This window comes from Chiloscyllium punctatum, chromosome 3 (assembly GCF_047496795.1).
Source record: "Chiloscyllium punctatum isolate Juve2018m chromosome 3, sChiPun1.3, whole genome shotgun sequence".
NCBI lineage: Eukaryota > Metazoa > Chordata > Chondrichthyes > Orectolobiformes > Hemiscylliidae > Chiloscyllium > Chiloscyllium punctatum.
This window is the reverse complement of record NC_092741.1, coordinates 32,674,906-32,692,087: the sequence shown is the minus strand read 5'-3', so window position 1 is coordinate 32,692,087 and position 17,182 is coordinate 32,674,906. Positions and strand designations below refer to the sequence as shown.

Sequence of the window (17,182 nt, the reverse complement as noted above, 5' to 3'; positions counted from 1 at the left end):
GTATAAGGAAATAGCCAAGGGGCTTTTGTGCCGCCCATGTGACCTTTAAATGTGCTTTGATGAAATGTTATTGCTCATCTGACATTACTGCTTTTTAAAGCAATTACTAGGATTCACTTGTAATGATCAATAACATGGTCAAGATTGCTTATGGCCAGAACTTTTATTCTACATAATGGGTTGTACAGTTTTTAACCCTGTGTAAGTGCATCATCAATAAGTAGTTGTATTAAAGGGACTTGTGTTACTTCCAATTAAAGCATGCGTGCTCAAAAAAGGAAAAGAAGCTTACTCTGCCCACCGTGGCTGTGAAGATCTGAAATAATAACAAAGTGCTGCAGAGACTAAGCAGGTCTGGCAACACCTTCTGAAGAATCATATTGGACTTGAAACGTTAACTGTCTTGGTCTCTCCACAGATGTTGCCAGATCTGCTGAATTTCTCCAGCATTTTGTTTTTATTTCCGATCTTCTGCACCTGCAGTTCTTTTGGTTTCATTGAAGTTTTTGTTTCCCCATTTTACTCCTGCAACTAACTTATGCTATACACTGGTATTTTTGCATGTATTCACATTGAAGCCAGACTTGTGCTGGCTACTGATGACCCTACCCTCCAATGCTCTGTTACTCTCCCACCTAAGTACTCCTCCATATTCAACAACACTCTGAGGAAGCATGGAGGGCGGCAAGGACATGAAATGTACTCTCAGTAAGGGATTTGTGTCCACCACCAAGAGTGGCTCGGCAGCAACAACAACAACACTGAGCTGGTCTGGTCCTAAAGATGTAGTTGCTAGCCTGGGTCTGTGACTGGTGGTGAGGGACAAACATGCTTGACCTCATCCTTGCCAATCTGCCAGCTAAGATGCATCTGTTCCTGATTGTATTGTAAGAGAAACCCACCACACGCTCCTTGTCGAGATGCAGTCCCACCTTTGCATTGAGAATACCCTTTATCGTGTTGTATGGCACAGTCACTGTGTTAAGTGGGACGGACTTAGGACAGATCTATCAATTCAAGTCTGGGCCATCAACAGCAGAAATTGTATTAATCTGTAATCTCATGGTCCAGCATATCCCCCATTCAACCATTACCATCAAACCAGAGGATCAACCCTGGTTCAGTGGAAAGCGCAGGAAAGCATGCGAGGAGCTGCAGAAAGCATACCTGAAAATGAGAGGTCAACCTGGTGGAGTCACCAAACAGGACTACTTGCAAGTCAAACAGCATAAGCAACAAGTGATAGACAGAGCTAAGTGATCCCATAACTAATGGAACAGATATAAGCTCTGCCATCCAGTCATGAATGATGATGGGCAATTGCACAACTTACTGGAGAAGGAGGCTCCACAAATATCCCCATCCTCCATTGTTAGAAGAGCCCAACACATCAATGCAGAAAAAAAAGTTAAAGCATTCACAGCAATCTTCAGCCAGTAGTGCCGAGTGGATGATCCATCTCTGCCTCCTCTAGTAGTCTTCAGTGTTACAGATACCAGACTTTAGCCAATTCCACTCACTCCATGTGATATCAAGAAATGGTTTGGAGACACTGGGCACCGCAAAGACTATGGGCGCTGACAACAATCCAGCAATATTACTGAAGACTTGTGCTACAGAGCTTGCCACTCCTCGGCCAAGCTCTTCCGGTACAGTTATAACACCTGGCATTTACCCAACAGTGTGGAAAATTGTTCAGGTATGTACTGTGTGTAAAAAGCAGGACAAATCCGACAAATCCAACCCAGCCAATTACGATTCCCATCAGTGTATTTTTGATCATCAGTAAAATGATGGAAAGTACCATCGGTAGTGCGATCATGCAGTATCTGCTCTGCAATAACCTGCTTCGTGACGCCCAGGAAAAAGTGAGGACTGCAGATGCTGGAGACCAGAGTTGAAAAATGTGGTGCTGGACAAAGGGCTGATTCCTGAAGAAGGGTTTATGCCCGAAACATCGATTCTCCTGCTCCTCTGATAATGCCTGGCCTTAGTGACGCCCAGTTTGAGTTCTGCCAGGGCCACTCTCAGCTCCTGTCCTCATGACAGCTTTGATTCAAACATGGACTAAAGAGCTGAATTCCAGCAGTGAGAGTGACAGCTCTTGACATTAAAGGTTGAATTTGACAGAGTAGGACATCAAGCAGCCCTAGCAAAACTGGAATCAGTGGAAATTGGGGACATACTCCCTGCTAGCACATAAGAAGATGGTCATGGTTGTTGGACTTCAGTCATCTCAGCTCCAGGACATCTCTGCAGGAGTTCCTCAGGGTAGTGTCCTCGACCTAAGCATCTTCAGCTGCTTTTAAAAATGACATTCCCTCCATCATAAGATCAGAAGTGGGATATTTGCTAATGAATACACAATGTTCAGCACCATTCATGACAATTCTCATATACCGAAGCAGTCTATGTTCAAATGCAACATAATCTGGACAATATCCAGACTTGGTCTGAAGAGTGGCAAGTAACATTTGCAGCGCAGAAATGCCAAGCTGACCATCACCACTAAGATATCATCTAACCACTGCCCCTTGACATTCAGTGGTATTCCCATCACAGAAGCCCCATTGTCAACGTCAATGTTGACAGCGTTGTCCAGAAAGTCAGCTGTGCCCACTGCATAAATACTGTGGCCAAAAGGGCAGGTCAGAGTCTGGGAATACTGCAGGAGGTAACTCACCTCTTGACTCTCCAAAGCCTGTCCTCCGTCTACAAGGCTCAAGTCAGGGGTATGATGCAATAATCTCCACTTGCCTGGATCAGTGCAGCCCCAGCAATACTCTAGAAACTTAACACCACAATGCTCAGTAGCAGCAGTATGTACTTTCTACAAGATGCACTGCAGAAATTCATGAAAGATCCTCTGACCGCCCCTTCCAAACCCATGACCAGTTCCATGTAGAAGGTCAAGGGCAACAAATACGTGGGATAACCACCACCGATTGCAAGTTCCCCACCAAGCCATTCACCATCGTGACTTGGCAATATATCGCCATTCCTTCATTGTCTTTGGGTCAAAATCCTGGAATTCCCTCCCTAGTGGCATTGTGGGCCGACTTTTTTTAGCAGCGGTTCAAGAAGGCAACTTACCAGCACCTTAAGGGTAACTCGGGCCAGGCGATAAAAGCTGGTCAGCCAGTGACACCTACAACCTATAAATGAATTTTAAAAAAACAATTGGAGGCGAAAGTAACAACAGCAGGAGCTTTATTATAAACATTGTTCACTCTTTAGGAAGCAAGCTAGACTGAGCTGTTTCCACCAAAATGATTGACGATGTCGTCGTCGTTGTCGTCATATCACATGATTGCATTTGAAGTGATTGACCTTTGTCAGTGTTGTGTATTTTGGACTATTTCCTTAGACTTTTAAACTTAACTATTTGGTTATAATTTATCCACTGCTCACAAAGTTGACTTTTCTGATATTGGGGCAGCAAATGCAGACTGGGTGGCCTCTTTACAGAACATTATTCAATCTTCTAGTGTATCCACAAGTTTGTAGTTGTCTTTTTCTTTAATTCCCTTTGCCCTCATTCTGATCTTTTCTGGTTTTGGCCACATGCGCTGTTACCAGTCCAAGCATAATCTTGAGGAACAGCACCTCCTCCCACATTCCAAAGGTGTGCAGGCTAGTGGATTGGCCATAGGAAATGCAGAGTTACAGGGATATGGTAGGAGGTTGAGTCTGGGTGGGATGCTCTTCAGAGAGTCAGTTTGGATTCGATGGAATGAATGGCCTACTTCCACACAGTAGGGATTCTATGATTCTATATTGTGGTTGATCCACTGTCATATGTATGCCAAATGAAGCAAGGATAGCAGATTTCCTTCCTGAAAGGGCATTATTAAGCCAAATTGATTTTTACAATAATTGATATGGTTATTTATTGAATTCAAATTTCATAATCTGTCATTGTGGCATTCAAACCCATGCCCATAGTCTCCCATTGCAGTTCTGGATTATTAGTCTGGTGACATTATCACTACTGTATATAACCAAGTTGATTCCACTGAGTTGATTCTTCTTTGAAAGCCTCACATACGGTACTTAATATTAAATGAATACACCCAACAGTTCTTATGCGCTAGTGCAGTTAATTTTTTGAAAGATTTATCATGATGTTTCAGAGGTGTGGATGAAAACTGAATGAATGCATTTGTCACAGCTCCTCTAGGCGAAGGAAGAAAAGGGGAGCTAGGCTGTTACTAGCAAAAGCTTTTGCATCTTTGATTTGAAAGATGTTTTCACTTGCAACAGGCTCTTACAATAGAATGTGAGGTATTTAAAATCTCTTACGACAAATAAGGCTAAACATGGTTTCTTTATTAAGATGGACTGAAGTGTTTAGTTTCAAGATGCTATCACCTAAACATTTTTTACCTCACAAAACAGGTTGGGAAAGATTCATTTGGAGATAATTACATCGAAAACTTCAAAAATAATGGCGTGTCTACAGGTATTACTTCAAAATATTGTCTTCTCTATTTGAGAGATTGTGACGCAGCAACAGAATTATTGCTGATTCCCTGCTGAACATTTCTCAGGTTCCTGCTTTTTTCAATGAGTAGTTACGGATTGCATTTCCTCTACCGTGGAAGCATGGTAAAGGCAGGTTTGATTGAAACATTCAGTAGAGCTTTAGACTATTATTTGAACAAAAAATAATGTGCAAGTGTGTGTGAGCAATGCAGAAGATTGGGCACTAGGTAATACAATTTAAGCACAAGCTCAATGGGCCAAATGGCCTCCTTCAGTGCCATAAGATTTCTATGATTTCTGTCTGAACCTGCTCTGCTGATTATAACAAATTTTTAAGCAGTTGTGCTTAAACGCTATTGATTGGATATAGCTTTGACACAAATCAAGTCTCTGTGTATGCCAAGATTATTAGGGATATTATTATGTCCATGTCGATTTTTTTTTTTGGTTACAGAATATGTGGGTCAAACAGATGAAGCATCGACAGGAGTTGCCCCTATTACGGTGAACGACGAAGGTACTACACAGAATTTACAATTTTATGCTTTCTTCCCAGCTTACTTAGTAAGAATCTTTAAGCAGGAATGAACTAGATAAAATTAGTCAAGTGCAGTTTTTCTTTATTTTTATACAAAAGTATGCAGTAAATATTGATTACTGGACATGCCAAAGTGTTAAGGGCTTGGATGGAGAGAAATTTGTCAAGTGTTTTTAGGAAAAAATTCTCTGAATATATAGATTGCCTGACTAGAAAAGGGGCAAATCCTGACCTTCTCATTGGGGAATAGGGCAGGGCAAATGATGGAAGTGTTAGTAGGGAAGGACTTTTGGACTAGTGACCATAATTCCATTAATTTTAAAATAGCTGTGGAAGAGGATATGTTTGGTTCACAAGTTAAATTCCAAATTGGGGAAAGGCCAATTTAGATAGTCTTAGTCTTAGACAGGAACTTTGAAAGTTAATAGAGGGAGGCTGCTTGCAGGCAAAGGGACGTATGGTAGCCTGGAGGCTTTCTAAAATAAGTTAGAGGGTTCAGGGCCAACATGGTCCTATTTTGAGTAAAGAGTAAGGCTAATGGGAATAGGGAGCCTTGGAAGACGAGAGGTACTGAGGCCTTGAAAAGAAAGGAAGCATATCACCTGTCTAACTGGGATTATAGAGGGTGTCGGGGTACCCTTGAGAGAAATCAGGAGGGCTAAAAGGGGGCACACGATGGCTTTTTCAGATAAGGTAAAGGAGAATCCGAGGAGATTCCACAAGTGCATGAAGGACAAAAGAGTAAAATGGAGAGAATTGTATTTTTTTAAGATCAACAAAGTTTTTGTGGTTCTGTTCGCCGAGCTGGGAATTTGTCTTGCAAACGTTTCGTCCCCTGTCTAGGTGACATCCTCAGTGCTTGGGAGCCTCCTGTGAAGCGCTTCTGTGCTGTTTCCTCCGGCATTTATAGTGGCCTGTCTCTGCCGCTTCCGGTTGTCAGTTCGAGCTGTCCACTGTAGTGGCCGGTATATTGGGTCCAGGTCGATGTGCTTATTGATTGAATCTGTGGATGAGTGCCATGCCTTTAGGAATTCCCTGGCTGTTCTCTGTTTGGCTTGCCCTATAATGGTAGTGTTGTCCCAGTCGAATTCATGTTGCTTGTCATCTGTGTGTGTGGCTACTAAGGAAAACTAATGTAGTGTACAAAATCCCATGCAAGGACTGCAGAAAACACTACATCGGACAAACAGGAAGACCGTTAACGATCCGTATACACGAACACCAACTAGCCACGAAACGACATGACCAGCCACACACACAGATGACAAGCAATAGAAATTAGAATAGAAATTAATGGAATAGAGTAGGCTCTTTATTTTATAAAGTCATGGAGATATACAGCATGGAAACAGACCTTTTTGGTCCATCTCGTCCATGCTGACCAGATATCCTCAAATAATATCGTCCCATTTGCCAGCATTTGATCCACTTCCCTTCAACCCCTTCCTATTCATATACCCATCCAGAAGCCTTCTAAATGTTGTAATAGTACCAGCCTCCACCACTTCCTGTGGCAGCTCATTCCATACATACACATCCTCTGTGTGAAAAAGTTGCTCTTTAGGTCCCTTTTAAATCTTTCCCTACTCATCTTAAACCTTTCCTGCATGGCCAGGAACAATAGCAACAATGCGGAGTGGGTTTGATGGGCCAAATGGCCTTACTTCCACTCCTTTGTCTTATGGCCAATTGAAATAGTACAAAGAGAGGAGGAGTTAGCAAAATGGTGACTAAATCCTGAGAACTTCATTATGGGTCAGTAATGTAAAATATTTTCATTAGTAGGTGAAGGGAAATTGGGATACAGAGACTGAACAGGTTCTGAGAATGGGGCAGTCGTGTTATATAGTTTATTCTTGGGAGCTAGGAGGGGTTTTGTTGCCCCTCTATCGTAAATCCTTGGATATGTCCTTAGTGATTCGTAGCAATCGTTTTAAGGTATTGAATTAAGCTCCTAAAATAAATAAGCAGATCTCATTAGATGTGACTTTTTTGAGAACTGAAAAGAAATATATATTGTAGTCAGAAAGAGGCAGTGTGTGGGGAAAAAAGGCGAAGATAGATAAAAGCAGCAAGAAAATGCAAACAAAAATGGAAGAAAATTGAAAGAATTAGTGACCAGACGGAGACATAGTTATATGAGAAGTTAACTAGTTTTATTTGTGACTCATCCCACTGAAGCCCTCATTTATTTTGTTTGGGCGGTGAATATTTGTGGCTTCAAAGAGAACTGGACTAGTGCTACAAACCCTGATTGTACAAGGAAGCTGGATTAACACAACGATAAAGCAACAAGATGACACAAAGAAATTAACTAGGCAATTCATTTGGCTCACACTGGATTCACAATCTCTTGTATGGGAACTCTCTATCATTGGTATTTAATTATGCACAACTGTGTTTTAAAGGTAATCATAATTCTGTAATTTCTCAGTTAAGGTCTATTGACAGTCAGTTTGTGTTATAGAGACTTCACTGTAAACTCAACAGCATCCTAATTTTTCAGGCAATGTTTTGTGTCATGAAATTTGAATCTATTTGTTTAAAAAATGGTGTGTGATTGTTATACCTTTTGTCTTGTAAAATTTACTGCTGTGAGCAAAAAGTAATGCATTTCAAATACTGTATAAAGAAAAATTTATTAACATTTATCAGACCAAACAGTGTGTATGGAATGAATAGATCTGGGTGTTTTGACCCTGGATTGTACCTGGGTATGGATAAATGTTTTGAGGAAGGGTCCCAAACTCAAAGCAGCTTGCCTACTAATTACTTCCTACTAATACAGGACAGAATGCAATCGTTATAATAGCTGGTGCGAACCTGTTATTGAATTCGGAAGATTTGGAGAAAGCTTCCAGAGTAATCTGTTGTGCAAAGGTGGTTGTCTGTCAGTTAGAAATTCGACCTGCCATCACTTTAGAAGCCTTGAAAATAGCTCACAAAGCTGGAGGTAGGTGCAGTTTTTTGTTAGATTGTTCAACGGTGTATTAATTTATTCTGGTTTGAAAAGATACTATATCAATAAGTCAAAAATCTGTTATAATATTCTGCAGTTTCTGTAATTGGTGAGTATTGTGCATTGCAATGTTATTTCCAAAAAAGAAGTCAAAAGTCTTTCCTACATATTTCATTAGTTAACTGAATTTTTTTGCATCTGTATTCCATTAGCTTAACTCAGGTGCTGACAAGTGGGACTAGACTGGGTTGGGATATCTGGTCAGCATGGACAAGTTGGATCGAATGGTCTGTTTCCGTGCAGTATATCTCTATGACTGTATGATCTTCTCAGATTAATATATTACAAAGAATGGTGATCAATAGTGATTTAGGCCTTTCACCAACTTTCAGAACTGATATTGCTTGCTCATTACTGAAAAGCAACACTGTTACCATATTTGATCATTTACTTACGATTCTTCTTTTCTGGAAGCAAACTGAATTTTGCAATTGCATAATCCCATGGTAGATGTGGGTGGTTAAAATCACTCCATCAGCATTTCTCATCTAATTTTTCAGCCTCTGCCCTCTCGTCTCTTCAGAAATGGTGAAACATTTATAAAATATGTCTCTATTAGAAGAATGCAAAAAGAACATCAAGGTTTATGTTTCATTCCCTTGTGTCTTAATTTTAATGAATGTTCTTGTTTATCTCCATTCTTCAAATTTTTTGTTCTCTCAACATGTCTTTCTTTATTAAATTAGCAGGGGTTATACTCTGCAATATGATTAACGCTTCATAACCTGTTGGAATATTTTAATCAACTCTAGAAACTATGGATAATGATATTTAGGCATATCGAAAAGCAGCAGTACTGCTAGTTAGGCAAAATGTTTGGGTGTACATTACTGGGTGTGAATACATTGGAGAGAGTGCAGAAGTGGTTTACAGGAATGGTTCCAGGGATGAGGAACTTCAGTTATGAAATTGGTCTGTTGGAGAGAGGAAGTCGAAGAGGATAGCTGATGGAGATTTTCAAAGTCATGAGCAGGCTGGATCGACGAGTTTGGGTGAAACTGTTCCCACTCGTAAAAGGAACAAGAACAAGACAGCTGAGATGTAAAGCGTTTTGAAAGAAGCAAGGATCAAATTAGGAAAATCTTTTTCACTTAGCCAGTAGTTGAGGGATGGAATGCAGTGCCTAGAAAGGTGGTGGAGACAGGTTCAATTGAGGCATTCAAGAGGACATTCAAATAAATCATTTAATAAAAATAATGAGTAAGTGTATGCGGAGAAAACAGGAGATTGCTCCTAGGTCATGATGCTTATTTACTCCTCCTTCTGCATAGTACCAGTTCTATGATTCTGTAAATGCACAATGAGTAGTAAAACTCTGGGCATTACTGAATCCATTAAAGCACTAAGGTGAGAGACTTCCTTCCTCTTTCTCAAAAAACCTTTACATATTTGTTTGAGTTTTGTAATTGCACATAAACTTCCATCCACAGTTTAAAACTTTGTGTGTATGGCCATACTGATACATCTTTGGTTTATGCATATTGGCAACTTGGAGGAAGGTTAGAAGATTCACATGCTATTAAATGTAATTTTGTGCCTTTTAATGGATTTTCAAAAATTCCTTCGCACTCAATCAAAAAGGAAGATCTTCAGATTAAGATTTGAGGGATATTTTATTTGTGAATTACGTATGGTGCCAATCAAAAGGTCTACTATGTTCTGGAAGATGTTGAGCTGCTGAAGTGTTTTGTGGAGGTGCACCCATCCAAACAAGTGGGGAGTATTCCATCACACTCCTGACTGGCACCTTTGTAGATGGTGGACATGCTTTGGGAGTCAGTTTGGGTCATAGACTATAAATTTTGCAGCAAATAACTCACCTCCTGAGGGAGGGGTCTACAAGACTCACCACTGTGAGGCCCTGTTAAATGGAAATAATATTACATGCAGACCCATGCGTTGTACAGAACATCGTTAATCTGTGGTGATCCTGATACATTAGCCTCCTATTTGATCTGCGCCTCCCTTCTTCAAATATTGGTGACCAACTCATTCATACCAACACTTCTGACCCACGGCAGGTAAAGGTCAACAGGATCCATTGCCCTGAATATGCGTTGTTACTCTTGCTCCCGGATGCTGCAACAGGCTCTCATTACAGACTTTGATCTGTAGTATATCTTGTGTGGTGGAGGTGGTGAAGGGCTTATGCCCAAAACATTGATTCTCCTGCTTCTCAGATGCTGCCTGACTGGCTGTGCTTTTCCAGCACCACACTCTTCGACTCTGATCGCCAGCAACTTCAGTTGTCAGTTTCTCCTACATCTTGTGTGGACATGAAGTTATGCTTCGTGATGGAGCAGTTACACTTGGAGCCAAATGAAAGGTCAAAACCCTGACGTGCCAAATAATGCACAGTGTATTGTTGCCCTCTCACCAAAGTGACCTTTAGTTTTATTTCCCTCTAACTCCCACTTCAGTTTAATGCAGTCCTTGGTTCTGGAACCTGCCCGGCAGTGGAGCCCTATAGGCCTGGAGGATGTTTGGTTTTTGTGACTTCTGGGACGTTTATTTCTGAATGGCCCAGGAATGCTGAGGATCTTCTTGCCAGAGGTAAATGGACCCTCCTTAGCTTTAATTTCCAAGGATTGGAGGACAACAAAGGGTAGAGGTATTGAGCCTAGGAGAAAGTGAGGTCTGCAGATTCTGGAGATCAGAGTCAAGAGTGTTTTGCTGAAAAAGCACAGCAGGTCATGCAGAATCCAAGGAGCAGGAGAATCTATGTTTCGGGGCAGAGCCCTGAGTCTGCCTATCTTTGGAGTGGACTGAGTGGAGACTTCTGAAGGGCCTGTGTGTGGCTCCTCCCCTGGCTGGGTGCCTCCTAGCAACACCTTGCCTCCTTGAGGAAGGATGTCCTGAGTGCTCACTAGGTTTTCTGTCCCCAATCACCATGACTTTGGTCCTGAGGATCAATGGAGTGCGGTATGTGTACTTCTCCAACAGATTTTGAGGGTGCTGGATCTCTATCTCCTTGGCAACTGCTGACCTGTTCATGGAGGCAGGCAAATGGTCATATGACTAGCTGTAACCTCTGTGCAATGAGTCCACTGCTTCCCACATATTTGCCTTCTGCCTCCTGTTCCTGTACTTTTGGACAAAGTGCCTGATTACTGGCACAGTAGATCTTTTTACTGTCTGAGGCTGAGCAGGTACCTGGTCTTTGGCAGTGCTCCAAATGCCAGAGGTCTCAGCTATTTCTTCCTCAGCTGGCTGTTGCAGTGACATACTTACATGGTTGTGCACCCACGCTTTCTACTGCTAGCATTCCTTCCCCGTTATCAATATGTGAGCTTGTGAGGGTACAAGATGTAGCCTTCGCTCAGTAACCTCCCCCTCAGATCAAGGAACTGGTTTCTAAAGAAAGCTGGCCATTTTACTGCAGAGGTGATGGATATGCTGGTGGTATTTGCAAGACGAAAGAGAGAAGAGGTGTCTTTGCTGATGGTTAGAAATGGTATGCAGTAAATAAGACACAGGGTTCATCTGAGAGTTGAAGTGACATTACGCTCCCCAACTGTTGTGAGGAGAGAATTCTGGCCTTTGCAGAAAAAGTCTGAGATGCTTATGAGGGGATACTGAATATAGGGGGCATCTATATTCATGACTCCTCATTGCACTATAACTCTCAGATGTCCACCAGTACATGCTGTTTTGGCCCGTTGTGGGTTTTTTCTCTGTAATGAAAGAGAGGGAGGAATTGAATTAGACTGAAGTGAGATATGCAGCTATTGGTGCTAGTTCAGGTGGGGGAAAGCTGGTGAGGTTTTCCAAAGGATTGAATAAGAAGGCTACAGGACATAAAAGGCTAGTAGTGCTGAGGAGCGAAGGAAGGTGTTGCAGGCAGTTGAGCGTGGCAGAACATGAGACTTAGGGGCTGGGGTGCTGTAGCAAAGATAGCGAGAGTGTGAGGTAGCTGAGAAGAGTGTGGCACTTACCCTGGCAGACGAGAGAAGCAGGGAAGTTCAACACTGCTGGCTATTCGTCTAGATCATCTTGATGACACTGACCTGTGGCTACCTCCCTGACTCTGCTGCCAGGGCTTGTGGTATGATCCTCCTGCTGATCCTTCAGGCAGAGGACTCCTCTCATTTGCACTATCACCACAATCAGAACCCCAGAGGTCCCAGTCAGAGAATCACAGTTCTATCTTGTCCTGCTCGAACCTCATCTTCAGCAAATCAAGTAGGGTAGCTTTGAATTGCTAGTGCTGTTCTGAGCGCACAGTGATCTTGTAAAGATGCTGCAGGCTCATGACCTGCCAGTCTTACTGCGGATATCTGTTGAATGGTAAGTTTCTCTAGGAACAGCATGTGGTCGGATCGAGGTAGATATTGGAGGTGCCGTAGATATTTCAGCAGACTTTTCAGTGGGTTTTTTTTCAAAAAAAAACTATGTAACTTGCACAAAACTAGAAAACAAGCATCATTCAAGGGGATCTTTTGATCTTCTACACCACAATGCACATTTGAAATAATCAGTAATATTACTTTATAATCATATTATAGCCCGATGTCTTCTCCCCGCCCCACCCCCCGCTTACATTTTGGAAATTCTGTTTTGCATATGAGTGGTTGTGTTCCCTACAGTCCTATTATTTTGCCCTGAGGGCCTTCTCAAGGAGTATGTTTGAATATGAAAAGTGCAATTAAGGCACAAGACAGAACTGCAGTTGAGGCTGGCTCAAATTGCATGTTTGAGGGTCCATGGTTGTTTCCGCGCACTGATGCTTGTCTGTAGAATAGCATGACAGAGAGCATCTTTCTCAACAAAAGTGTTGCCTTGCAAATAACCAGCTCATACTAACATGTCTATTACCAAAAGATCTTTGTAAGTTACAGATTGCATGTAGCTAGTTCGTTCTTGGCAATGTCCCAATTACCATCTGCATGTGAACTCTGAAAGGATTTTGGAAAGTTTGGCTGGAGAACTAGATTTTACAATTTAAGTTCACTAAAACTTTGAATGAAGGTCCAGGTTTTATTTAAAACAAACAGAGAGGTTGCTGGAGAGCTAAGAAGTTCTAAAGAAGAGTCATATCAGACTCAAAATGTTAACACTGTTTCTCTCTCCACAAATGCCACCAGACCTGAATTTCTCCACCATTCTGTGTTTGTTTCAGATTGCCAGCATTTACAATATTTTTGCTTTTAATGAGGTTTTACTTGTTTAATTTTTTTTAAGTTTATTCATTCATGGGATATGGGTATTGCTGGATAGGCCAGCATTTATTGCCCATCCGTAATTGCCCAGAGGGCAGTTCAGAGTGGGTCTGGAGACACATGTAGGCCAGACCAGGTAAGGACAGCAATTTTCTTCCTAAAGAACATGAGTGAACCAGATGGGTTTTTATAACAATTGAGAATAGTTCCCGTAATCATCATTAGAGCCTCGATTCCAGATTTTTATTGAATTCAAATTCCACCAAGTACCAGAATGGTATCATCGCCCTAGATTCCAGATGAAGGGCCTCTTGTCCGAAATGTCTATTCTTCTGCTCCTCGGCTGTTACCTGACCTCCTGTGCTTTTCCAGCACCATACTCTCGTCTCAAAATTAGCAGGCTCATGATGATGCCATGAGACAATTGCCTGGGTTTCCTATTCCATATTTAATGGGAATTCTGATTTTGCCACTATGTACAAAATGTCACCCAATTGTTTCATCGATGAGTTTCCTTCGACAGAAAGTGTTTGGGGCCCCCTGCCATTGATGCTGTTAAATGTTTGTCAAAAGGCCAATCTTCAGAGACCCTATATTGTTGATCTCAGGAACTGTTTTGGAGCCTCTAGTTAACTTAAAAGTATAAGGACTATAGGTTTGAGAATCATAGGTTTCTGAGTTTGGCTTAGTTTTAAAACACCACAAAGTAAATGAATAGAAATTGCTAGCTTTTGTTGAGTCCAACTTTTATGGGATAGCTTTGTATAACACTAAAACGCCAAAAGTAGATATGCATATTTCATGTATAGCTTTCTCTCAGTAATCCAGTACAAATCCAATTCTTATATTTTGCAGTAGTAGTACAAATGTAACACCATACTCTGGACATCATCCAATGGAAACTTTTTTTTAAAAATCCAGCTTGGAAATTGTAGAAAACCCTTCATAAGGCAAGAGGAATCCTTCATTAGGCAGGATCTTTACTTCCAAACCAATCAGTTGCTCTTGCAGAAATACAATCCCTATCTGCTGCCCAGTACAAAATACTTTCCCAATTACAACTTCAGCTCACAAAAGACATTTTTTTAAAAAAGGCTTCATTACATCGGCTGATATTTCATGCTGGGAATGATGTTGGACTCGTTAAAATAATAGCATGTCCCACCAACAGCAGTTTAGTAATTCATCTGTACACATCCTTTCAAAATCATGTTTGGTATTCAGGTGACAGTCAACAGCTTGAGCAGAGCACTTGTGATTTATTATCTTATCTGTGCCCTACCCTAGCTCAAATTTCACAATCATTATTCTCAAAACATTTATTATTGTTTTTTGAAATTGGGGGTTGCAGGATATCATTCTGGAATCCCAAGCTTTTGGGCAGCAGTTCCTACCATGGAGCTCTGACCAAGTGATAACAACTGTTATCCCACTCTAATAGCCCTCTACCTTTGAAGCCCCCACCCAATTCCACACTTAGAGTTCTCATCAAGGGGTCGCAATAATTTTTCAGTCTGGCTTTGGGGTCACGGTCGGAAAGCATTTGCAAAATATATTGATTTTTTTTTCCTTGTTACAAATCTTGCAGTGAAAACTATCTTCAATCCTGCACCTGCTGTTGCTGACCTTGATCCCGAGTTCTACAAAGAGAGTGATGTCTTCTGTTGCAATGAGACTGAGGTACCGTGTTGATAGATCTTATTTTTCACAGGATAATGCACTTTAGTTATGTTTTCAGCCCTGGGGGTCTTGGTTTAAAACCATTTAGGTTGCTGAAATTAAACTCATCTCTGCCAGTTGCAAGGAATAAAGGGCAAAACTGTTCAAAATTGCATTTTACAAATTGCTGCTTACTCTAATAATCCACAAGGCTTGTGTTGGAGTTGGAAATATCACCTCTTCCAACATTGGGGTTGAGATATATTTTGACAGAATTCCAGAAGAATTGTTTTTTTTTGCTCACGTTTAGTGGATCTTCAATTACATTATGCAGAATGTAAGCTATTCAGTTAATTGACACTTTACCAGTTCCACAATTTGATCAGGAGTCAAATATTATCTTGCTCTAAGAACTTTGTATTTCTTTAGTACCAATGCAATGAGTCTATCAATGTCAATGAGAACATTGGTCTCCTCTTAGAACATAGAACTGTACAGCACAGGAAGGGGTCCTTTGGTCCACAATGTTGTACCAAACATGATACTAAACTAAATTAATCCTTTCTGCCGCCCTTAATCCATATCCCTCCATTCCTTGCATATTCATGAGCTTTTCTAAAAGTCTCTTTGTATGTGACTCCACCTCGTATTTTAGTATAAACAGTCCAGAATTGAAACTGTTGGAGAAGGGCTTCTATTTCTCAAATTGAGCCCAGAAATGGCAACCATTAACTTTTAATTCTTGCTATTTGAGTATTCTTAAGAAAGAGATTCTTCAGCTAGTAAGGTATCAAAAGAATTCATTGTAATTAAATTAAATAATATTCAGCATTTAGTATTTCATTCAGCATGTTTACAGTTAAAGCTTGTATGTTATTCAGGCTAATTCTTTGGTATGATAGAATGGAAAAGCTATAAATGCTGGAAGTCTGACAATAGAATGGAAAATGCCAAGTTTGTATGGCAGACTAGTAAGTACTTGTGAAGATGTTTTTGATTATGATCCTGACCCCACTGATCCATTGTTCTGTCTGTCAGGTATGAAGCAGGCACAAAACATGCCAATTTAACAGCAAGGTGCTTTGTGCTCAGTCTTTGCAGGTGTTGGTTCCACTGTTACATAAGAATGGCATTTTTTATGTTAAATGACTGAAGGATGTATAAATCCTCTGTTGGGCCTCCTAGTGATGTAACTTTGTGATGATGCTGCCCCTTTAACAAAATTATTTTGTTCTTGAGTTTTTTTGGCAAGGTTGTAAAGGCAGAGGTGCCGAAATGTCTGAAAAAGTTAGAGTCTCGGCTACCTTAAAATATTTTGAGGGGGTGTGGCTTGGTCCATAACAACTTACTGAAGGATATTATTGAGAAATTATGCACCAGCAGTGAATATGTGTTGTGCATCCCAAGTTTGAGTTTTTGGTGGTGAATCGAGGAAGAACAGCATGTTCCCATGACTTCACAGGAATTGGAAACACTTACTCTGTTTCTCCTACTGACTTCCCACTCCACCCTAACTAACTCACAGCTCACTTACATCCCTATGTTTGAAAACTTAATTGACAGCTAACTTTAAATGCTCAGATCTTTTTGCTTTGTTCGTGGGATGTGGGAATCGCTGCTTATAGTCAAGCATTTATTGCCACTTTCTAATTGTCCTGGAGAAGGATGTAATAAACTTCCTTGCTGAAATACTGCAGTTCTTGGAGTGTAGGTATACCCACAGAGAAATCTAGTGCACAAATTGTAGAAAGTTAGTATGCAGAATAGCAAGTATTTAAGAAAGCTAAAAGAATATTATGTTTTATTGCAAGGCGAATTGAATGCAAAGGTAGGGTGTTTATACGGGACTTTGGTGAGACTGCATCTGGAGTATTGTGTGCAGTCCATTCATCATACTTTCAGAAGGATGTTAATGCACTGGACGAAGTTTAGATAAGTTTTACAAGACAAGTACCTGCAAATGAGCAAGTTGCCTTATGAAGAAAGGCTAACTAAGCTATACTTGTTTTTTCTACACCCCAGAAGATGCATATGAGATCTGAAGAGGACTTGACTGGGTGAATGTGGAAATGATGTTTCCTCTTGTGGGGTTACCTAGAACTGGGGCTCATACCTTAAAAATAAGGTGTCGCCCACTTAAGACAGAGGAAATTTTTTTTGGTTTTGAGTTTTTGAAAATCCCTTCTTCAAAAGATATTGAATGCAAAATCTTTAAATATTTCAGGTATTCTTGGAAATATTCTTGATTAGATTCTTAATTACCAAGGAGATAGAAGAATATTGGGATATAGAACATTACAGCACAGTACAGGCCCTTTGGCC

At 40.8% G+C, this 17,182-nt stretch overlaps 1 protein-coding gene across 8 annotated transcripts in view; it reads left to right on the top strand.

The window, feature by feature from the left end:
• rbks (ribokinase) overlaps window positions 1-17,182 on the top strand; it is a 271,611-nt gene that overhangs the window by 61,340 nt on the left and 193,089 nt on the right. For 7 of the 8 annotated variants that reach the window (XR_011953324.1, XM_072551283.1, XM_072551311.1 and 4 more), the window contains 4 exons: window positions 4,399-4,462; window positions 4,940-5,002; window positions 7,812-7,976; window positions 14,790-14,881. Coding sequence is in view for 7 of the 8 variants with exons in the window: in XM_072551283.1 (XP_072407384.1) it covers window positions 4,399-4,462; window positions 4,940-5,002; window positions 7,812-7,976; window positions 14,790-14,881 (384 nt within the window). In the remaining variant the exon portion in view is untranslated. The remainder of the gene's footprint in view (window positions 1-4,398; window positions 4,463-4,939; window positions 5,003-7,811; window positions 7,977-14,789; window positions 14,882-17,182) is intronic. The other variant, XM_072551302.1, reaches the window with a different exon arrangement.